Consider the following 23,279-nt stretch of genomic DNA (forward strand, 5'->3'; position numbering starts at 1 on the left):
GGGCTGACTGGATACGCCCCAGGGACAGGATGGGACGGACCTGACCAGCCTCCCATTCATCAGCCTCTCCCTCTGAGTGAACTCACAACATAAGTAAAACAAAACTGCGCTTTGCTGTTTTACATGCACAGAAAGCTTCCCTTGTGTATTTTATTGTGTTTACTAGCACGCATTATCTTTCCTGACCGATGGCACAAAATCCCCTTATGCCAGCATAATTGCTTTTTAGTTTATTAAATGTTGCCTTTTTATTGCTAAATTAAGGGGTAACTTCACCTTAACACAGCTTTAAATTCAACTGGCAGTGAATAGGTTTGGGGGATTTTAACTGCAATTTGCCTACTTTGCCTTATCATGGAGCCGTGCGCTTTTCGAAGTCCAGTAACGAAATACATGGAGCTGAAACATCAAATATAAATACACGTGAAACTTAATGGCATTACTGCTGCTACATTTGTATTAACCTAATGAGGAAATGCCTTAAATCGGTCACGGAACTATTCACTGCCACTTTTTCTGGCGTTATGACGTGTATTTTGACCAAGTGGCGAGAAGGAAGAACGTTTCTGCGCACTCATCTGTTGATTCAGTGTCTCCTTTTGAATCTCATGCGTTAAACTTTAAACTATTCTCTCACTCTTACTTTGAAACTATACTCGCTTACAACGTTTGAAATTTATGACGACCCCGAGCACAAATGTTTGGAGACGATGACAGCTGATGTCTGATTGGCCAGCGGATGCTTAGCGCCACTTCAAAGCCACGGGGAAGATACAACTACTACCAAAGCAGTCAGAGAGGAAAACAGACCGATCACAGCAAGCTACCGAGAGCACACACAGACACTGACAGCAGAAGATATCACTGCACGGAGTCCATGGCTGCCACACTGCTTGGGGTGAGTTTGCATTTCGACGCAACTTTTGTTTTTCTCTGAATATTTTTTTATTTTAATTTTAATTTTTTGGCAAAAGCAAATTCTTAAAAGGGTCTGTCCATTTGCTTATTCGGTTAATATTTATTTTATTTCCTTTATCTCGTTTAAATGCTGCTGTTTATAATAAAAGTATCGTTATTTAAATTAATCGAGCTTTAGTTGTTTTCCCATCTGCATGTTTAGCTTTCACAGCTTGCGCTATTGATGGCGAGTTGCTACGTCTAATGGAAAGGTTAAGCGATTTTTTTTAAAGATTATTTGCCCACCATAGTTAAAGTTTTATAAGTTACTAAGTTATCCCACCTGCTGTGGTATTGCTGGTTAAGTTAAAAAACAACAACAATGTAAGCTTCATTTGTGTTTTGCAGACTGTGTCCAACTCATTTGATTTACATGCTTCATTTTACGCGTGTTTTGCGCACATGGTTTCAGTGGCGTGCTGGCTCTAAGTGCGTGCTTTGTGTTCCCGCAGGAGGAGCCACGGTTGGGCAGCACCCCGCTGGCCATGCTGGCCGCAACATGCAGCAGGATTGGGGAGCCCAGCCCCTCGTGCTCCCCTACTGTTTCCGAGGGAGCCCCCGGACCCGTCAAAGGGTTCCATCCGTGGAGAAGGAGCTCGCAAGTCACCAGCAACTTGGGTACCTGCCTCACCTCGTTTGGGGTTTCTTCTGGGACCTCCAGGAGTAGCAGGACCGGACTGAATGACGCCTCTAGCGCTTTCACTGTGACAGCTGCTACTTCTTCTTTAGGGAATGATTTTTCGATGTACCAGCCCGCTGTGCCACCGGACAACTGCGTTCCCAATTCCGCACACGCACAGCGGCCCGTGCTTCTGACCAAATTTCCCTCCTCGGTAGAAAGCATAGCCGGGATATATCCAAGGATGCATGCACATCCCTATGATCCATGGTTCAAACCCATGGGGGATACTGGTAACGGGCCTCCTGCCTGGTGGGATATGGGCAGCAGCTGGGTGGACGCACAGAACACAGTCGGGTTACCCTCTCCTTTGAGCAGCTACACCAGTGACTACAGCTCTAACTTCAGCCCCGGTGCCTCTCAGCACCTGCTCCCCGCGGCGCAACATCTCTTCGACGGCTTCAGACCACCTGTTCCCGCAGCCTACACAGAGCCTCCGGTCACGGCGGCACCTCCTCTCACAGGTTCCCCAGTCGTTTCTTTGCCCCCATCCTCCCGCTCCTCCTCACGGCGCTACTCCGGTAGAACCACTTGTGACTGTCCAAACTGCCAAGAGGCGGAGAGCCTCGGCCAAGGGCGCACGAGTCCCCGGCGGAGGGGCTTGCACAGCTGCCACATCCCAGGTTGTGGTAAAGTTTACGGCAAAACTTCGCACCTGAAGGCCCACCTGCGCTGGCACACCGGGGAGAGGCCGTTTGTCTGCAACTGGCTTTTCTGCGGGAAACGCTTTACGCGCTCTGACGAGCTCCAGCGGCACCTGCGCACACACACCGGGGAGAAGCGATTCGAGTGCCCCCTCTGCCACAAACGATTCATGCGCTCTGACCATCTCAGCAAGCACGCAAGGACACACAGCCCGGAGGACGGCGGGGAGCCGGGGCTCACGAAGGCCACCAGCGACACGGACAATAGCGGCAGCCCGAGCCCTGGACTGAGACTGCACAGCACCGAGGGACAGAGAGCGGTGCAATAATCCACAGAGCTGAACCCGATGAATCCACACGTGGGTTGTTTGCTTTACAGCGTGCCGTGGACTCTAAAGAACTGAAACAGCACTTTATGGATCACTCTGCTTATACCTCATCTGTTATTTGTACCTTTCTATGAAAAATCTTTTACTCATCTGTCGTTTAGTTTTTGTTTTCTTTTTTAATTTCTCTATTGCCTAATTTATTCTCTTTTTTTTATATAAAAAAGGAAGAAAAACGAGCCTTTCATAATCCCCTTTTACTTCATTATTATAGTAATTAAATATATAAATTATAAAAAAGTTTGAGTGACTACATTTCTATAATTTACTCGTGTTTGAAAGTCTGTGTTGCACTGGGATTAATAAATGGGGCAATTTTCAATTAAAAACAAACAAAACAACTACTCACATGCAATAATCTAAGTTTTGTTGTATATTACAATTTGCCTCAGAAACAAAGTCTTAGTTTTCAGTTTGCAGTGATTATATATAAAACCATAAAAAACTACATACATAACAATTCTATTTTTTTTTATTTAACAATTTTATTCTATTTAAGTAGGCACATCTGCACATCTGCATCTTTAGATACAAAGAGTTCTGTAGTCAGTGACGTCAGCTGCTGCTTTATTGGGGGGAAAAAAATCTGCTTTAAGTTTTTTGTTTCAATGATGAAAAGACGTTGCTATTAAAAAAATGCTGTAAAGAGTTGGAGACTTGGAGTGAATACTCAGAGTGAGCTTTAAACACAGTTGTGTAGGTGGAGATCTCCACCTAGTGTTCAGTTTATGCAGTCAGCAGCTGCTTGGATCACATGGGCTTGGACTGTAATATTGAATGCAGGTCCTGGTTATGCAGCAATCTTTTGTTGCACCAATAAAATAAATTAAAATGTAAAAATCTTTGGCACATATACACAAATATATTTAAACAAACAGATATTAAAAACGACTTGTATTCATTAAAAACTACATGCTTCAATTCTGGTGTTGGTCTTCAGGGACTGTCATGGTTGAATATTAAAAAAGTTTTTGCCTATTTTTCATTAAAAAAAAAAAAATGTACATAAAATTTTGGGCCTCAGGGCCTAAATAAATACAACTAAATAGAATAACTATAAATTAATAAAACACAGTTCAAGAAACAGTTTAAAAACTCTTGCACATTTTTATTGGAATGAAAACAGTCATGCTACACATTAATCGACAGAAAAACTACAGAGAAAGTGCTGTTGTCACTCCGAACATAATGCCCGGTAAGATGAGATGATTAATACCTTATTGCTGAATTCATTTCAATTTTAGAAACAGAGACAGCTCACAGTATTCACTACCTATTTACCGCTACTCAAATATAGCATAACAAATCAAATAAACATAAAAAATATAATAGAATCATAATAAATATTCATTAGTGTTCCGAGGTTACAGTAAAACAGAGCAGCTAATGCTGTAAACAACATGTTAAAAAAAAAGAGGAACAGGAGTGGGCAAGCAAAGTCTCTCAACAAGTCACGAAACTGGCACTCTGGTTTCAGAGGATCTAATCCTTTAAATTTGCTGAAGAGTGAAGTTCCACCTCTGATCTCAGTACCTTTGGAGCAGATTTGTGTGTTAGTCTATACTTGTGAAACAGCAGGTAAATGCAGACATTATTCTGATACAGAGTTCACATTCTCAGGCTTTTGATGATACAACTGCCATTATGTCAGTATGTAAAATATAAATCTATATCCATTGTCATTCCAGTGTTCCAGTGGAGCTAATCCACTCCTCCAGTGAATTAGCTTTAAACACACTTTAATGCCTAGAGATCCCACACTTTTCAGTAGTAAAATGCAATTGTTCTAGTGCAAGTCTAACCAGATTATTAACAAAAGACAATCAAATGAAAGTATTCTTGCTTGTCATTACACAACGCCATGATATAACACTAATTTGCAATGCAGCCGATGTTAACAGAAATAAAAACATTAAACGACAAGATTCGCCATGCGTGACTAAAATGTAATCGCAATAAAATAAAAGCAAGCTACTTAGTCACTTGGTGTATGCAAGGCAACACAGCTGAGGTCAGTAATGTGTGTTATTTGAAAGAAAATGTCGTACATTACACTGACCACATGGGGGCAGACTAAGACAGGGAGACAGTACTGTCGGATTATTGTAGTCTGGCACAGTCACATGATATTTTTTTTTATTAATATGTAGTGTTGTCACTATCAAATAAATAGAAAGCATATGTGCACCTGCACCACACACACTCACACATGCACACTCACACATGCACACTTACTCATGCTAGAGTAGTGCATGGCTAAAAAGCGCGGAGTGATCAACTTTCACCCTGTAAAGGTGAAGTAGCTTCCCTGCTCCTACAAAAGGAGGAGAAGAGGTGGGGAATTTGTGCTCTTCGTCTTCATCTCCAGGATTCCCAGGATACTGGCCGCGTCAGTCACACAGTCAATAAAAGTTTGGTCAGTTCGATTAACAAATAAAATCCCGTGGAGGTTTCATAGTTTACTTCGCTTGAGTCTCTACGTACTACGTACCGCTGGTTGAAGTTTTATGAAGGTTAGGAGGCAGAAAAGAAGCCTTGAGTCCAGCTTTGCTTCTATATGTCTCTACTGCCTTTGTTATGACCTTTTATTGCCAGGGGTCACCCAGGGGCATCTTAGGAACCTGAATGTGCATTTCCACAGGGCGATCAGGTGGATGGTCCCTCCTGTAGGTGACAGTCTTCTCATTGGTTGTAGGAATGTATGACAGATCCTGGTGGAGAAGGGGAGGGGGCAACAGAAATATGCAGTCAGTAATATTGGAGCCTGAGATGAACACAGATGCTCACTTCAGAAGACTTCTTCACTATTAGTCCAAAATACTACATACTACGGTTCCCATAATGCTTTACAAGTTGCCTTTTTCCCCCACATGACTCCTATATGTCATGTGTGACAGATGTTTCCGTGGTTACAGCTTGTGAGTGTTCATATTAGTGGAGAACTCAAAGTGTTAGTCTGTTTAATTGTGATTTATTTCTGGTAAAGATTTGTTGGTAAAGCCAAGATTATGAGTTAAGGGTCATTTTCACAGTCCTTCTGGAGCCTTTACAGGTACACAGAGGATCTTAACCTCTTAACAGCCACCAGGTCACTGGGTTTGGTTAATGTCCTCCCCTTTTTATAGCATTTTCACCTGCTTCAAACACCCACGTGGAAAAGCTTTTAACAGAAACTCTGTGGCTTTATTTGAAATCTAAATGCGTCCCCTATTTACTGAAAGTTCAGCATGTGGCTAAACATGCTAAACTTAACCCTTGGTGGATATTAGGCAGGTAAACTCAAAGTCTATGTGGCCTTTCCCATGACTGAGAAGTGGAGAGTAAGTCTTTGTTACTCAAAAGCAAAACTTCCCCCTGACAGTAAAATGACATAAAAAAAATCAGCGAAGAACTGTAAATGTTAACCAGACAGATGGTCCTGATTCTTAAACACAGTCCACAATCGTCAGTATCATTAAGATGATCTGCAGCAGTGCCATAAACAGGAACCCCCCTCGCCACCCCTAACCAGTAACCATTGCTAAGAAATTCCCATCTTCCTCTTCTCCAAAGTGCTGTATGTCATTATAAGGTCAGAAAGCTGGAAACTGTAGATGCTGAGCTGGGAGTTGGGAGGAAATGTAAAACACAGCTGTACCTCTAAGAGCACACTCACATTCCTCACTGCTGGTTTCAGCTGCCGGTACTACTTCACATAAATATCCTAATGAACCTTTGCTGCTCAGGGCTCCAGGGACACTTTGGCTCTCATTTAAAATCAGACAGCACTGAGAAATTCCTCAAGGATATCAGAGAGCTAACCTTTCCAGTGCAATGGTACCCTGCATCTTCAACAGTGCCCCCTGGTGACCACCGCCTCTTCTGTAGCAACAGCCGGGACACGGCCACAACCACCAGCCCGCACAACACGGTCAGGGCGCACACGCTCAAGAAAGTTCTCACCAGCCGAAGGCTGCTGCTGACACAGTCTGTAGACACATACACATAAACACACTCAGTTTTACTGTGGAGAGCTATAACATTGTATTGTTCACTGATGGGGACAAAAGTTTGGAGTATTTTTGATCAAAATCATCTTTGAGCAACATGAAAGTACAGATTAAATAAAACTAAAAGTACAGATTCAGCAATATGAAACTGTGCAGAGCTAATCAGGTATGTTTCAGTGGCTCTAAACCCAGGTGTAGGCTGGGTATGGTATGTTTTGGATGTAAACGTTGGACTTGCATGAATGAATTTGAATAAAAGTTACTAAAAGAGGAAAGAGACTGTCCACTGAAAAACAGGGGAGACAAAAAGGCAGTACAAAGCAGAGCTACTCATTTAAATAACATAACATATGACACACACACACACACAGCTCGCTCGGCGGCAGCTGTACCACTATTGCGGTACTGAACAGTCAGCTGGCTGTGTATCTGCTGGGGAGCATGTGTGGATGACGGGCTGATTGCTCGACACAAAGAGCCCAAAGATTGCTCTGACATTTTGTAACAGAGTTACCATAGAGACCTGGCTCCTGCTGCACCCGGGAGGAGTGGGTGTGAGCAGGAAGAGAGTGTCCCGTTGGGTGTGGGGGGTGTGGGGGTGGTTGGAGGGAAGCTTGAGGGGATAGGGGGAGATGGGGGGGAGATGCACAATGAGCAGTGCTGTTCCAAAAATTGGAAAAGGGTGGGGTGTAAGGGTGGCGGGGTGATCTGTAACACTTAGATGTGCAATAATAATGTGTGCGAGACTGAGGGCAAATGTGAACTGTGAGGTTTAAAATTGTGTGTTTGTGTGTATGTGTGTGTGCGTGAGGAGGTGTGTGTGTGTGTGTGTTTGTGGATGATTGAAAAGAAAAAAATCCATAAAGTGAGATGGAAACTGAGGGGAAATCTAAATTACAGCTGTAACACTGACAGCAGGCTTGCTGACTCAAATACACCACGGTGCACTAGTGCAGCAGAGGTATCAACGGACCCCAAGTTAAAGCGTGTGTGTGTGAGTTTTGACTTCATACCTGGTCTTGTGCTAATAAGAAGCTGAGCCTGACCAGACTTCGAGCTGGTCTGAAAGCGATAGCTGTTGCGACAGCTGTCGTTACTGATGTACATGCAGTGAATCCACGTCTCCCCTGCTTGACCTGAAAATACAACCAGAGAGAGAGAGGGAGCAGTGAGACCCAGACATAGATCCAAGATCCAGAACAAATCCTGGAGGGTTAGTTTAAACAAAAAAATTGATCAGAGTAGTGCTGCTGCAGAGCTGCACTGTTTTAAAGCTCCTCTTGTTTCAATCAAATTGAATTCAGGTTTGTTTATATAGTGCCAAATCACACAACAACAGTCACCTCAAGGTGCTTTACACGGTACCCTACAGAATTCTGCAGAAAACCCCAGCAATCAAGTGACCTGCCTGTGAGCGAGCACTTTGTGGTAGGAAGGAAAAACTCCCTTTTAACAGGAAGAAACCTCCAGCAGAACCAGGCATAGGGAGGGGCAGCCATCTGCCTTGATGGGTGGGGGTTGTGAAGGGAAAGAGAAGAGAAGAAACAGAAGCAAAAAGAAAAAGAGAGCATAGGGAGACAAAACACAGACTAAGGGAGAGAGAAGACACAAATGTGATGAATTTAATGCTGCTGCAGCGGTATATAAACACATGGGGAGTGAAAAGAAGAGAGTGGAGAAGAAGTGCTCAGTGCATAACAATGTATGACATGAAGGCAACCTTATTTTAGTAAAACCAAATTAAGTAATTGAAGATCTGTGTGCAATGAGAATCTGACTATACAAATCCTCTCAGTAATCTGGGGTCTTGATTCTCGAATAGTGACCAACTGTTAGACAAAGCATTTTGAAGCTAAAGAAACTGATTTTTTAGGAGTCAGTGGAGAACAAAACTGAGCTAAAAGGACAGTGAATAGTAGGCTTACACTCATCAGGTGGTCAGAAATGCAACTCTAACTGTATATGAAAAAGAATGTGATGTAGAGGCAGTCTTTTTAGTGGTCAGCAGGGGGTGGCATTTCTGGTTGCAAAACGAGGTCAGGATACATAGTTATCTATGGGAAACCCAACTTTCCACTTCTTTTATGACTTCAGCAAATGCTTGCCTTGTGAGTTTATGGCCCCTGAAGACAGTTTTAAGTCATACTTAATAAAACATGGTGTTCTTTTTTCATTTCATTCATTTTCAATGATTGTATTATTTAAGGTATAATAGGTGTTAAAACAGGATGTGGTTTAGTTCGGGGCTACCTTGTGATTGACATGTTGCTATCATGCAGTATGCTCAGCTCTCAGTGAAATCCATCTGTCGCTCTGTTTCTAAATAACCAAATGGCTTTGGCTCAAAAATGCAGGCAATAAACTGCCAACATGTGCAACAGCACTTCGTGTAGCTTGTCAATGTTGCTTTTATAGATTGCCAAACTTACCAAAAAAAGATGAATACAAGCAGCTCTAAGGGTTGCTTGTTAAATAGTAAATACAAAGTAATATATTTCAAACCCAAGAGCAAATTCAAACTGAGCCAAGGCTTTTATTAAAAACAGCTAAATCTGTCATAGCTTCAATCAAAGAAAAAACCTTTTTTAGTGTCCACAAAACTACAAATATGTAAACCTGAACCTGGAGGTTTGTTCCTGTTAAAGGGGAGTTTTTCTTTCCCGCTGTCGCCAAGTGCTCGCTCATATGGGGTCATATGATGGGGTTTTCTCTCTATTATTTACTTCGAGGCAACAGTCGTTGTGATTTGGTGCGATATAAATAAAATTGAATTGAATCACACCAGCTCTACCTGACATGTCATCCATGTAGCCGACCAGCGGTGCACAGGTGTGGTTGCACTGTCCCGCCTCTTCTTGGGTCAGACCATGAGAAAGGTGGCAGCCCACACACGTCCTAAGAGGCAAAGCAACGCAAACAGAAATAACAAATCACTACAGTTTCAACTTCAAGCATACAGCTCGATCTGTCGGAGCTCCCATCGTGCTTTGCGGTACTAAATATAAGTCGCTAATTACCAGTATGATTGGCAGGTGCTTTGGCACGCAGGGCAACGCTCGCAGAAGTCTCCGGAGTGTTGGGGGTCGTCGCACACGCACTTACCACACACACACTCCCCTCTCCCGCTGCAAAGCAAGCCATTTGATGACTGGCAGGTTGCTGTGGAGACGGGACAGTTGCAGCTATCGCCTGTCCATCCATCCTCACACACGCATTCACCTAGCACACACACACCCCGACCTGAGAGACAAGAGAGAGATGAGAGGAAAAGGCATTAGAGAAGTTAACGAAGAAAAATCGTGCACTAGTCATCTTGACATTAGCAGTATCACTATGAACTAATTTTCAGAGTGTGCCCCTCTTACTTCCACACAACAGCCCTCCTTTGTAAGGGCAGGAGAAGTCGTCTAATTCGCAGTATTTCCCGTACACTGCACCGAGCCTGCTCTGCTCACAAACACACTTCCCACATTCGCACACTCCGCGGCCACTGCAGACCACATCAGACCCATCTGCTTTGCAGTTCTTGTTTGAATCTGAGTCCTTCATCATCCCGTAGTTCGGCCTCTCCTCCTGATTGTTGCCATTTTGGGTCTGTTTGCATGGTGACGCGTTGGCATCACGGCACTGTCCCGCCGGTCCACATGTGCACTGACATTTAGAGCGGATCCTCACAACAGTGGATTCGTTGTAACCCACGGGACGGACCACGACTGTCACATCTTCATCTTTACCGTCATCAGGACAGGAGTGCTGGCCAATTGTGATATTGAAGTAGACCTGCGTAAAACAAATATGTTTATAAAGAGCAGCAGGGGATGTTGAAAGAGGGATAGAGCTGTGTTCTAGTTGTATATTTATATGGGCGGCAAGGTCAGTTGGTCATCTGGTGCACCACCATGGCCCAGTTCAAAAAGAACTACCGTAATATTTTATGCTATGAACATCATCGATTTAGTGATAGAGTGTCTTGTTTCCCTAGCAACAGCAGGTAGAAATTCCAGTTTCTTCACTACTTTTGTTCACGACTAAATGACCACATCTCATGCCATCCTCATTAGTTAACATGCTAAACTCAGGCCCTCAGTATTGTTGTAAGCATGCTGACATAGACATTTACATCAGAGAGACTATCTTAAACATCCTCTACACTTACACAGCGATGTGGATTATACAGAAATCATTTTTCTGCACCAAACTGAGGCTGTAAATCTAAAAGGTGTGAATAAGCCAAATCTCGCTGCATGATTACAGAAATCCCTAACAGCTCAAACAGTTGGACAGGAAAATGGATTCTTAGGCTGAATTTGAACAATTATTCTGTTGGCTGATGAGGAAAGTTGCGCATGCCAAAGCTTTGAGTTCACAGTCAGCCTTTCTATTGATTTTTATCTCCATTCTGGTAATTGTTTCCATAATTCGTCTCTAATCCACCCACAGATTAAAAGTTTCTTTGTACAGTGGAGTAACTCTGTAGAGCAGTGATTTAGTATGCCGAGGTTCAATAAAAGTTTAGAACTTCCTAAATGTGACGAAAGAAGTCTCGCAGGAAGCTAAGGGGAGTAAAATCATTCCCAAATGCACTGAAGATGCTATAATTAGTGCCAAAGCAAAGGTCTCTTTGGCTGCTACAGCTACAGTAACCTCTGATAAAGTCATGCTGCTTAAGTAAAAAAACTACCGTGCACAGCTGAGAAATCTCAAAAAGTGCTCTCGGCACTGGTGAAGGTTTCTTTTTCTCTGCTGGATAACAGAACAGGTATTAAGGAGTACAAGTCCAATGACCTCATTCTAAATATAAATGTCCTATTTGTCTGTATCGAGGCTCTCGTGTTAGGTGAGGTAGGGATTTCTGGAGGAAAAGGTCGCGAAATCACATGGAAATGTTTTCCTCTAAAATACAGTCCGTGTAATCCGCTCAGCTCGGATTATTTACCAAATCTTCTCTGTCACGTAAAGCTCTCAGTGCGAGGGCGTTTGTGTATGTCAGGGTAATCTGATACAACTAATATATGCCTTGTGACATCTCTGGTGGCTCTGACGCTGCTGGGTGTTTACCGTCTGGTCGGGCTGCACCCCCGTGCAACTGTGCTCTGCAGCAGTGGATCCATCGGGGCAGAGAGGAGTTACAGACACCCAGTACCTGCTGACCGCCTTGTCCTCCACCGACACGGACACCACCACCTCTGATAACAACCTCTGGGCACATCGAAAACAGAGAGACAAGCAGCATTACACTGAGAGCCTGATATAAAGAAACTTATTATAGCTTACTGTGCTGACTACAAAGCAATGTAGGTTAAGATAAAAGGGAATGCTAGGAACAGCTTGAAATTTTAATGAACGTAATCTGTGTGAGTGAACAGCAATGACGAAAGAAAGGGGGGGGAAAGAGGCTCATTAATTAAAGTTGTCACATGTTGCCTGAAAGCCCTTACTGTCGCCCTCTCTTTCCTCCTGAAATACAGGGATTTATGGGAACAAGGAGGTGGGGCCGAAAATAGCATCTTTGTGTTCCTCTCTGATTAGGACACATGGTTTCTGTGGGGATCTGATAGCCATTATAATGCCAGCTTCTGTTCAGGCGGCGCTGTTTGTGTATGTGTGTGTGTTTCTGCACGTATGCGTGGCTGCGCACCCGATTCTGTGGATTCGGCAGATTCTCGAAGCAAACAATGGAGCGCTGTGCCTGAGGCAAGATTATACTCTGCCAACTGAATTAACCCCGTGGTGAGTCTCACTCACCCACACACACACATACAAAACCTTAACCTTCCGTAACCTCAAATTCTCGTCCGTGTTGTTTCCTGTTGTTGTTTTTCTTTCTTCAGGCTTTAGGTCTCTCCCCATCATCATTTTTCCCCTAAACTTAAGCACTTTAAGTTTGAGATCATTTAAGATTTTCTTGCATTCCCCGTTTTCGAACTTCAACTTCTGGGGTACACATAAACAGGACGCACTTTTCAAACAGGAAATGCGCTATTACTCAGTCCGCATGATTCAACAAGTCAAGGAGAACAACAAAAGTTTGTGTTGCTTCAGCAGACCGGCAGCAAACTTTGTCTCAACATTTCTGAGCCAGGAATGTGTGGGGTTGTGATTCCAGCTCTCACAGTGCTGCTCTTCTCGTCTCTCCCACCTTTCACTTGTCCCCGTCTTTGTCCAAAGAATGAATAAGACGCTACAAAGAGGACAAAGAGCCTACGAGGGGAGGTGTAGCTGAGTGCTTTGTACCTTGTATGCATCCACCACCAGGTCTATGAGATTCGGAGCCTGGAAGAGGCCTAATTTTCCCAGGTAGGAGCCAGGTAGCAGATGTATCAGCTCCTGGAAAAGGAAAGGGAGACGAGAGTAGAGAAAAACGTAATGCTTTTAAAAATCTTCTCCTCTCAAATGTGCTCCTGAAATGAGCAAGATATGTATGAGTCAAAACTTGAGAATCTGTGGCTGATTGTATGCCTTCTCAGTATATTACTAAGTGCACGTGTAGGGACACATTACCTCATACCACTGGTATTGCTGCTTTTCCACAGCAAAGATTGAGTAGATATGGTTTTCAAGGAGCTTATCAGACAACTGACCCAAACTGGGATGGTCCTGAAAAGCAAAGTAAACCTCCTGTCACCTCAAAGCCTGTAGTAATTCATCTGGTCCACATTAAAGTGAGATTATGTGAGCTTAAAGTTTGATGCTTTAGCTTTTGCAAGTTTCCTCACCATCCTGGTGCTGCCTTTGTAGACGTTGTCCTCCAGGTGACACAGGCCATCGTGTGGCACGACGATCCCTGCCAGCCGGCTATCCAGGGCGAGGTGAGAAGGCTGGTCGGTCATCAGGAGCAACAGACGCTTCGCCTCTGGTCTCCAACCAACAGCCCTCTAAAATGCAGAAAGAAGGCAACATGCAATGTTATTTTTGGCCATTAATTTAGCAAAACTTACATATTTTCATCCTAACACCAAAAAAATTCAAACACAAACAGAGATCTATTGAACGTCTCTGCAGCCTGTTTTTGCAGAGTGGTTTTCGTTATTCCTTTAAATCATGACGGAGTGATGTGGAAAAATGTGCATGCATCACATTTTAAGGATTTACAAGTGTGGGAAAAAATGCAAGGCGAAACATTTTACACATGTGAACTGGATTATTTTCGGTGATGATCAGGCTTTTCTGTAATGTCCAATTAAATAAAGAACCGGGAGTCTCGATTTTTATGTCTGTGACTCATACAGTGACTCCTTTCTCTCAGCGTGAGAAAATGGGCCAGTGTGCATGTGTGTGTGTATTTAGGGAAACCTAGTGAGTAGGCCTGGCATAATGGAGTCTATTTCTAGACTGATGACCACTGTGGTGTTTCTCTCCGACATGGCTACTCAGGGGCCCCCTGCATGGTGTGACACATAACCCCCGCAGAAGCTATAATGTAAGCAACTGTGAATCTCAGTGTGTGTGTCTGCCATACCCCACATGTGGAGTTAATACTTAGTGGGATTCCTGTGGCAATATGCATTGCTTTCAGGGTGCCACTATTTTTCCAGAAAAGAGTAAACGCTTCTTTTACATTTGCAGATTTAACACCTACTTACAATTAGAAAACACCCCTTAGATTTACATATACAGCGTCTAATCTACCACTTGGCTGGAATGGAATCAGGGTCAATATAATTTGGCTTTTTAAGAATTCACTAAAGAAACTGTAAAGTAGAGGAAATTAATCATCCATTCTCTGTTTATTCTTATCAGAGTCGTGGTGGTGGATAGACTATCTATCTAGTCTATCTACCATAGGGCGAGAGGCGGGATACACCAAGTCGCCAATTCGACACAGGGCTAAATTAATCAACATTAATCAAAAATATATAAATATATAATAAATAAGTCACTGCATAAATATTCAAACCCTTTAAAGTAACTGAACTAATTCAACAGAGCTCCAGCCAATTGTAGTTTCACAGTTAATGAAGTGCAGATTACCAAAGTGCAGTGAATGTGTCTCAAGTGACTGTAGTATAAAGACACCTGTGTGTGAAAGATTCAGTCAAGGTTAATCGGTATTCCTGGCAACAATTACACCATGAGGACAGAAGAACGCTCCAAGCAAGTCAGGGAAAAGATTAGGAAAACTATAGGTCAGTGTACAAGTCACTGAAAATCCCCTGGAGTTCAGTTAAATTCATCATCACTGGAAGAAACAGCACATGTGTAAATCTGCCTAAAGCAGGCCGTCCTCACAAACAGTGACTGTGTGAGAAGGACGCCAGTAAGGTGGGGGCCACGAAGACACCTATGACTACTCTGAAGGAGTTAAAAGCTTCAGCACCTGAGATGTTGCTCAGGCTTTATGGAAGAGAGGGGGGAAGTTAATCTAAAAGCATGTGGGAGTCTGGGGTCTCTAGTCTGATGAGACCAAAATCAACTTTTTAAGTCATCACACTAGACACTTTGTTAAGGTAGCAACAGACATTCTATATATTTTGGCAAACACACCATCTCTGGCAAAACATAAAATGAATACAGCAATGATAGATAAATCCTGAAAGACCATCTGATTCAGTCTCCAAGAGAATTCCAACCTAATACGCGAACCTAAGACGCGAAGCATTCAGGCACGAGCTAGACGGAAATAGTTTAAAGTCAACAAGGTGAGTGTTTTGGAGTGGTTGAATCGAAGCCCAGAGCTCAAGCCAATGGAGAATTTGTTGTTGGACTTGAAAAGCACTGTTCATGCCTGACCCTGTGCAACCTGACAGAGCTTGAGGAGTTTTGCAAAGAGGAGTGGCGGACAATTGCAGTGTCCAGATGTGCCACCATGACTCAGACCTGTCCACAGACTCAGTGCTGTGACAGCATCCAAAGGTGAATTTACCAAATAATGACTTGAATTAAGAGGAGCTTTTTATTAACACACATTTCAAAAGCCAGAAGTCTCAGTGGTATGTAGTGAGCATTAGGGTGACTTGCACTGTGGAGGCAATATAGACAGGCTATGGAGTGACACATGTTGCCATGTAGATGATATTGTTTTAGGGAAGCCTTTGATTATTTCTGCAACCTAAACTAATACATCTGATGGATTATAGCAACAACAATTATGAGAATGCAGGGTTGAGCCGGCACAATCGAGTAAGGGTGGAAAAACTACATTAATTGGTCCTGTGCTGTTAAAACACATCACTATTCGTCACTAACAGCCTCTGAGGGAGTTTTATATGCATTCATGTACGCAAACTACATATGAACAAATGCCCACCTGGCAGACCGCAGCTTGCAGCATGGCATCTAGTCCTCCTTCAGGTGTGTCCATGTTACCAGAGATGCGCTGGCGCTTGATCACCCGCGTAAACTCGCTCATATTGCTCGTCATGCTAAGGACATGGTGGAAGCCGTGGGCTGGTCGACAGCGTATTTCAAAATCACTTGTGAGAGACAAAAAATAAATAAATTTATTAAAAAATGAGGTCCTGTTTGCAAGATTTGGAACTGCAGAGCTATTTGTTATATGCTCAGCTTATCCTGATGACAATGTTGCCCCAAGCAACTAAAAAGCTAAATTATGCATCTTTGTATATATTTTTTACATGATCACTGAAATGATGACATCCCTCTTCGAGTGTATCATTGTATCTGCCGACTCTAGCTAACAAATGATCTTACCTGCAGGGATTGTGGATCTTCGAAGGATGAACGTTGATGTAAGGAGAAACAGGCTTGTCCACAAATGAGCCAAAACCCAGCCAAAGGTCTGAGGAGTGCTCCGTCATACGAAGGGACAGAGCTACACCCACCGTCTTCAGCTGTGCAGCACGCAGAAAGCAGGTTGGAGAGGTAGAACAAGGACAGGTAAAGAGCAGCAGGCGAGAAGGGAAGAGCAAAAGAAGGAGGCGTACAAGAGGATATAAAATAAGAAGATTTGGAAGATGATCCAGAATAAATCAGGCACAATAGACAAAAAAGAAGCTGATTTACTTCCCATTTCCTCTGCTTCATTTTAAAAAAAAAGTTTAATCTGTAGTAGTTAAAAAGTCAGTGTCCATCTCACTGGGCCTACTTACTGTTTACTCATTTATGCAAGCCTTGACTTAATTATGTTTTTACACAGAAAATAGTCCTTGCAGCTATATTTATATATAGAACCTTCGAGAAGAAGGCGTGGAACAAATCCTCACTGACTCACTGAGCAGCAGAGTGACAGACGAGCATTTTCACACCTACTTGATCAAGGTTTTCCTGCATAGAAGCCGATACATCCACCAGGTAGTACAGGTCCACGGGATAACGCTCCAGCTGTTTCACTGACACTATGAAACTGGCCGCTGAACCTAGAAACAAACACACACGCACAACATAAACTGCAATGAGCAAAAGTTCAAAAATACTGCATGGTGCACTGCAGCACCAGCATCTACGTGAAGCAGAGATGCAGTGAAACATTTGTTAGGTAGAGGTTGGCTGAACTGTCCGGACTGCGAGGCATTTTCCCTTTACTCTCACTTTGCTGCTCATCTATATATATATGTGTGTAATTACGAGGAAGGACAGCGATTTCAGTGGAAGGGGACTAACTGCACTGCTATTCGCAGCAGCCGAACCAGCTACCAAAAGCTCAGAATACAACACACACACACACACTCACACTGGGACTGTGACTTCATTTAGTGCTTAGGGCACCATTTCTCCACAATAATGCCTTTATTATAGTTTTTTTTCCTGAAGGCTTAAACACTAACAGTGATTCTTGAAGCACCCATCTCGGAAACTGTTAACACTTTTAGTCAGTGGAAATTTGAACACCCACCGCTTGGTGCTGTATGCTCCCATACGGCGCTGCAGGCAGTACTCGCTGTGCTGCTGAGCTACTAAATACAGCACCGCATGTGATGTGGATGAGGTCTTATGGCCTGATCCTTAAAGAAGGTGAGATTTTTCACATTGTTTGTTCCTTTTCTTTCCCGCAAGAACATTCTTATTTTCTGATATTGCATTGGTGTTCAGCACATTCACAAACTGCCCTGCTGGGCACACAAAATAATACACTATCGCTGCAATGGTGTGTTTTCTGCATACTGAACACATTATTAAGAGAGTCTGATCGTTTTTACGCCCAACCCAAGTTATCACGTCATCTACCTGGTCTGAGGGTGATGCTGATGTCTCTTGGGGAAACTTGTGTGCTGCTAATGGTGGCGTTGACCTCCACCTTAACCTCTGACTGCTCCATGAACTCCAGTGCACAGCCCCTCCTGAGCAGGTTAACTGGCAAGTCACAGCGCTGACTTAGCCCCGCCCCATCTAGAAAGCCCTACAGGTGAAAACATAAAGTTCAAAATGGTCAGTTTGCCCTTCATTCAAAATATGCTGGTTTTAAAATCCAACCCTGTATCTAAAACGAGTTAGGATGATGTAAGGAAGAGGGCTTCCTTACTAGTATAATTTGTATTGTGGTAACTTGCACACTTTAGAAGCACCTTTGCACTTTATTAAAAGCACTTTATTGAGCACTGCACTTTAAGGATAGACTTGCACATCAATAACCATTTGCACACAAGAGGTTTAATTATTTATTGAATATTTATTGAGTTATTTAATAATTAGCAGGTGGCCTTTTGCTCCAGGTCCTGCACAGCTGCTCCTCACTGAGAAGTGTGGTGGTTGTCTGTGAGGAAAGGTTGTTACTGGGAGCAAATAAGGTCTACTGCCAAGTAAAACTTAAGCAAGTGTGTGTGTTTAAAGTCTACAGGTAAAAGTGTTGGTGCAAAGATCTTTTCTGTGTCCTCTCCAGGGTGTTTGGGCAAATATTTCCCCAGTGGTCCGGACATTTAAAGGTTCCAGGAGAGGCCATGGGTTAAGGAGGTGTGAGAAATCTCTATACATGGGTTTTTGGTGGTTTTTTAAATAGGGTTAAGGTATAAGGTTAAAATATAAAATATTTAATTATCAGAGAATGGTAAAATGTATTTATTTATTAACTCAGATTGTGTATTATATATATATATAAAAGGTGGAATGCTACAATTTGGTAAACTCACCTGGGAGTAAATAATGGTTTAGTCCTAAACAGCTGAGAGTATTTAAAGCTGCCATTTGTCATTAGACAAGAGATTGTTGTTGCTGTTGGAAAGCTTGATCTACCACTAACCGTCATGGCGTTAGATACATGTGGGCAAATAAACACCTCTTGCTTCCACCATACTTTGTCTCAGTCTTCACCTTCACTGTAAATTCATCTGCAAAAGCTTCGTCACAGGTGATGTGGGAATGGACGGATGAGCAAATAATTTAAACGTGTCCTTGAAAACAGCAAAAACATAATACAACCTGAAATGTCATTGTTTTTGTTCCAAAAAGCAAATTCACTTCCAACAAAACGCTAACAACACTTCAGGTAAAAATGTCTCCAAAAGGTGACAGAGGACTCATTTTGTATTATCTTGACAAATTAAGCAACAATGAGAGCACATGTGACTTCAAAGCCTGTAATATTGAATATTAACGGTGCCTTTGCACATGTAAGTCACTCACGCCATGTGCGCTAATGAATACAAATAACAGATGGCGGATGTTGAGATGGTCTGTCTCTTCTTCAGCCCACAGGAGGTGGCGTCCTTGATTTCCAAAAGGACTTTTGTTTGGTCAATTTTGCACCCTCCTAAATGAGCTTGGGCCCACCCATTGTAACTGTATTTCTTCATCTTGTATAAATCCTTTTTTCTCCTCTTCATTGTGGATAAGTGTGCATACAATGACGGTCTGTTTGTTGGCTGACGTTGGTTTTAAAAGTGCTCCAAAAGCCATTCAGTGATTTCCACTGTGTAATTGAGTGCTGCCTGAGGGCAACAAATCAAGGCCGTTCAATGTTGGATTTCAGCCTTTCTTTCCCCTTTGCTTTCACAGATTTCTCTGGGTTCTACATTATTTTATATACTGCAAATAATAAAAGGTAATAATGGCTTCAGAGTGCTGTTAAAGACGTACGGCCCTTTATCAAAATTACGTAGGATATGTTCCCCAGTTAGTTGGTTACAAGTTCAAATGAAGTGTATGTTTCAAAAAACAACATGTTTGAATTTCATCAATTTTATTTAACATTATACATTTTAATATAGGAGAGCATTTTTTCCACATGCACAATATCACAAAAGTCTGTAGGGTATAGCTCACTTGCAATTTTAAACTCTATAAACAGAGCATACAAGGAAGCCATGTTTTCGCTGTAATCTCATCTGTATGATGAGCACATCTCCTTCAGCCCGTCTGGAGCAAGAGCGAGAGTAAACAATTTCAAGGTCAGAAGAAAAATTATAGATTTTCTCTACACTTGTGCCGACGTCTCCATCGTCTCCATCAATTCAAAAATGTACGCCTAACACTCTGCGTTTAAAGGCTGTAATCTAGTTAATGTTTAACCCATTAGTTAATTTTTTAACCTTAGCTCACTGTGAAGTATGTAGTGAAAGACTCTGCGGTTCGCTTCACACATGCTGCAGACTCCTGCACACTGACAAACATTCAAAAAAAAGGATTTACTTGCAACACTTCTGGAGCCGTTGGGCAACTTTTGATCCGTTTCTCTTTCTCCTGCGCACCTGCCTGATGTCACAGACGTGCAAAGCCTTCCCTCGTTTATTCCACTCAGGGAAACATGCTATACTGAAACCAGTTTCACAATTAATCAGTGGTTTCATTTTTCATTCTGATTGCTTTCAGTGTGCTTGTATTGATTTTTGATGGAGTTACCCCGACATGAGAGCCATGACTGTTTTTTGCTATCGGACCCTTGAAATTACTCATCAGTTTCAAGTACCAGGTGGAGGTGCCTGTTTGGATTTACTCCGGATTTATTCTCCGTGTATTCCAACACGGTGGAAATTTGCTCAGTGTTAGTTTGGACAGTTCAAAATGTGATTAGGCGCCCTTATTGTCTTCAGATTCTTGATTAAGTTCTCCTAATAGTCAGCTGCCACAATGGCAGAATGTAACAGTGCCATGCCTTATAGCTTTGGAGAGGCTTAGTGACCTTTGGTACTGTAGCAAAAAAACTCACAAATATGTGTATTTACACTGTAATTAATCTGTCATGGGCCAGACTGAGATCAGTCATTTTTTAAAAAGCATGAGGGGGAAACAGATAAGGGATGAAAGAGTGAAAATTTAAAAAAAAAAAACACACGGTTGAGGAAAACCGTGGTCTACAATAGAACCTGAAACTGTAGCAAACTATGTGACCAGGACCTGAACCTGAAACCTGGACTGGATTGTGTGTATTTATGGTGTTCCCTGTGGCTATAATTTGCCCTGTAACAACTCTGAATGCCAAAAAGTTTCAGACTGACTTTCTGGGACTTTCCTTACACAGTCTGTCTTTTCACTGGACTCTGAATATTAACAGCCAAATGTGAACATGCATATTAACAAGACCGGCACTGTTTAATACTTATCCAAGCATGGCTCTGTGAGTTTATATGACCTTGTATGTGTGTGTGTGTCTCTGTGTGTGTAGGAGGTAATGTCTGAGGGCTCACACACACACACCAGTGAACCCAGCCCCACTTGATGATGTCAAGAAGTGTAGGACTTACAGGGTGGGAAAGCACCTGAAGTCTGTAAATGCACACATGCTGACAGTTTGGTCTGGTATTTTCTATCTGTGTGTTGTGACTGGTGTGGCACCAGAAAGCTTTACAGCTCCTCAAGTCTGTTTCGGGGTGGGCTCTTTACGAGACAGACCGACACACAGACAGATAGAGGCATGGGCGGAAGCAGCAATACGTGTAAGTGTGTGGAGACTAAACACATGGATGGAAAAGTGGCTCTGTCTCTGCTTTCTGCCTGAGAAAACGTGCATGGAAACATTCACACGGCCGGCCGGCGCAACTCACACGAGTCATAACGCAGGCCGCCGAGCTCTAACGTGCATATTATATTCACATTTGCAGACTGGATCAAAGCTTTGGTTCGTGTCATCTGAGGAATGCTGTCCAATGCCTGCCACGTTTGTCTCTGACACACACAAACACACGTTCGTACGCATTCCTACCTCTTCGAAACACCAGGCGCACTGTGGCCCACGGCTGAGGCAGTCTGTACAAGAGGTGATGCCAGGAGACCGACACACGCTGTCACCTGCTCAAGGAAGGGAGGACGAAAGGTGGAGGAGGCAGAGAGAGAAAAATGATTGCAGGGAAGAAGAAAAAAGATCGGCAAGAGGAGGAGGGAAGAATCTGAGATTAGCATATGAAAGAATGTGTGTGTCAACACTTATTAGCCATGCAGCTGAACCCCTGTGGACATTAGACACTTCTGATGATAGGAGCACCACTTAGCATCTCATAAGAGGCTGTTCAGCACAAATCAGCCACCATCTGGAAGCAGGTACTGGCTTTGCTGGAGTAGTAACCCCTCGCTCAACACCAATACACACATCCATACCACATCTAATTAGTCAATCATTTAGTGAGAATGTGCATATGTAGGGAGTCCATAACTAGGCACTCAAACAGGATATGTCTATGCAAGGTTTGCAGAAAAAAATACAGTAAGGATTCAGACTTTACTGAGTGACAAAGAAAGGCTTTTTGTAGTGGAATTAGTGTAGTGATTTATCTGCTGGAATCTAATTTTCCAGAGTTATTCCAGGGAGCTTCAGTGAGGTTGTAATGTAGGACAAAAGGAGAAAAGCTGCAGGTCTGAGCATCACTAACAGCGCACTCTCACCCAGTTAAAAATCTTGGCCTCTGGCAAAAAAGACTGTGAAGGTTAATCGCCTAACTTCTAATTTTAAATGTTCGGTAATGTGCTCAACAAAGAGGGCTGGAGTGTTACCTGCTACTGCAGTGAGGCTGTCATTACTTCTCATCAATAACTAGTTTGTAACTCCTCCACATGAGACAAATGCTCATTACGAGTCTTTTGCGTGACCTCCTGCAGAGACTACAGAGAATGTGGGATGTGGGGGACGCTAATGATCGCTTGACAGTGATAGCTACAAGATGCAGGCTAATTGCTGAGATGGGATGTAATTAGCCCCCAATGAGCCTCCACTCACCGGCACTGAAGGATTCTCCGCTGAAAGCGACCACCAAACAGCAGAGCAGGAGGCACAGACAGGCGCTGTCGTATGTGCGTAGCCAGGAAGTCATATTACTCTGTCCACACCGGGTAGGAGACCGGAGCCAAGCAGCGAGGAGACACGGGAAGCGGAGCTGTACGGCTACTGGAGATGAACCGGGGGAGACCGGACACCGTGCGTTCGCCGGCGCATGAACAATAACCGTGAGTGCTGGCCCAAGCCGCGGGACATCGTGGTTCACCCAAATAGCCCTCTAATCCCGGAGAGGCATTCACATCGACCGGTCAAATCAGCTTACAAGCGCGCTCCCCCGTGGGCCACGAGAGGAGGTGAAGCAATCGGCGGAGTGCGAGTCACCTCCATCTATTTCCACCCAGCCGCAGGTGTGCGACGCGTCTCCGAGAGCTTCTCACAGCTTCGCCTCACAGCTGATGGTAAAAGTCTCATCCCGGGACAGAGCACACGCCGGAGTTACACACGGGAGAGCCAATCAGCGCTCAGCCGGCGCGCAACCGACATCCTGAGTGAACATCATACGCAGAGAGCAGGAGAATAACCGTG

At 43.4% G+C, this 23,279-nt stretch overlaps 2 protein-coding genes across 2 annotated transcripts; one reads left to right on the plus strand and one right to left on the minus strand.

The window, feature by feature from the left end:
- Nucleotides 1–3,598, plus strand: sp8a (sp8 transcription factor a). The gene is made up of 2 exons (XM_040021052.1): nt 1–898; nt 1,410–3,598. The coding sequence occupies exons 1-2, from the start codon at nt 740–742 to the stop codon at nt 2,607–2,609; spliced, it is 1,359 nt and encodes a 452-aa protein (XP_039876986.1). The 5' UTR covers nt 1–739; the 3' UTR covers nt 2,610–3,598.
- Nucleotides 3,599–3,753: 155 nt separating this feature from the next.
- itgb8 (integrin, beta 8) lies at nt 3,754–23,279 on the minus strand. Its single transcript, XM_040021051.1, has 16 exons — nt 22,695–23,279; nt 21,687–21,772; nt 17,780–17,951; nt 16,865–16,971; nt 16,307–16,446; nt 15,903–16,068; nt 13,372–13,530; nt 13,157–13,252; nt 12,890–12,982; nt 11,714–11,854; nt 10,021–10,435; nt 9,673–9,895; nt 9,447–9,550; nt 7,669–7,791; nt 6,468–6,634; nt 3,754–5,377 (listed from the first exon to the last, which is right to left on the minus strand). The coding sequence occupies exons 1-16, from the start codon at nt 22,786–22,788 to the stop codon at nt 5,252–5,254; spliced, it is 2,412 nt and encodes an 803-aa protein (XP_039876985.1). The 5' UTR covers nt 22,789–23,279; the 3' UTR covers nt 3,754–5,251.

Source organism: Simochromis diagramma, unplaced genomic scaffold (assembly GCF_900408965.1).
Source record: "Simochromis diagramma unplaced genomic scaffold, fSimDia1.1 OVJJ01000753.1, whole genome shotgun sequence".
Lineage (NCBI taxonomy): Eukaryota > Metazoa > Chordata > Actinopteri > Cichliformes > Cichlidae > Simochromis > Simochromis diagramma.

Bases quoted from the DNA above. Each gene is read 5' to 3' on its own strand.
- sp8a (XM_040021052.1), top strand. From the start codon at position 740: ATGCTTAGCGCCACTTCAAAGCCACGGGGAAGATACAACTACTACCAA. The intron at 899-1,409 runs GTGAGTTTGCAT...GTGTTCCCGCAG, and splicing joins TGGCTGCCACACTGCTTGGG to GAGGAGCCACGGTTGGGCAG.
- itgb8 (XM_040021051.1), bottom strand. From the start codon at position 22,788: ATGACTTCCTGGCTACGCACATACGACAGCGCCTGTCTGTGCCTCCTG. The intron at 13,531-15,902 runs GTGGGCATTTGT...TCTGCATTTTAG, and splicing joins TGCAAGCTGCGGTCTGCCAG to AGGGCTGTTGGTTGGAGACC. The intron at 5,378-6,467 runs GTTAGCTCTCTG...CTTCTCCACCAG, and splicing joins GGTACCATTGCACTGGAAAG to GATCTGTCATACATTCCTAC.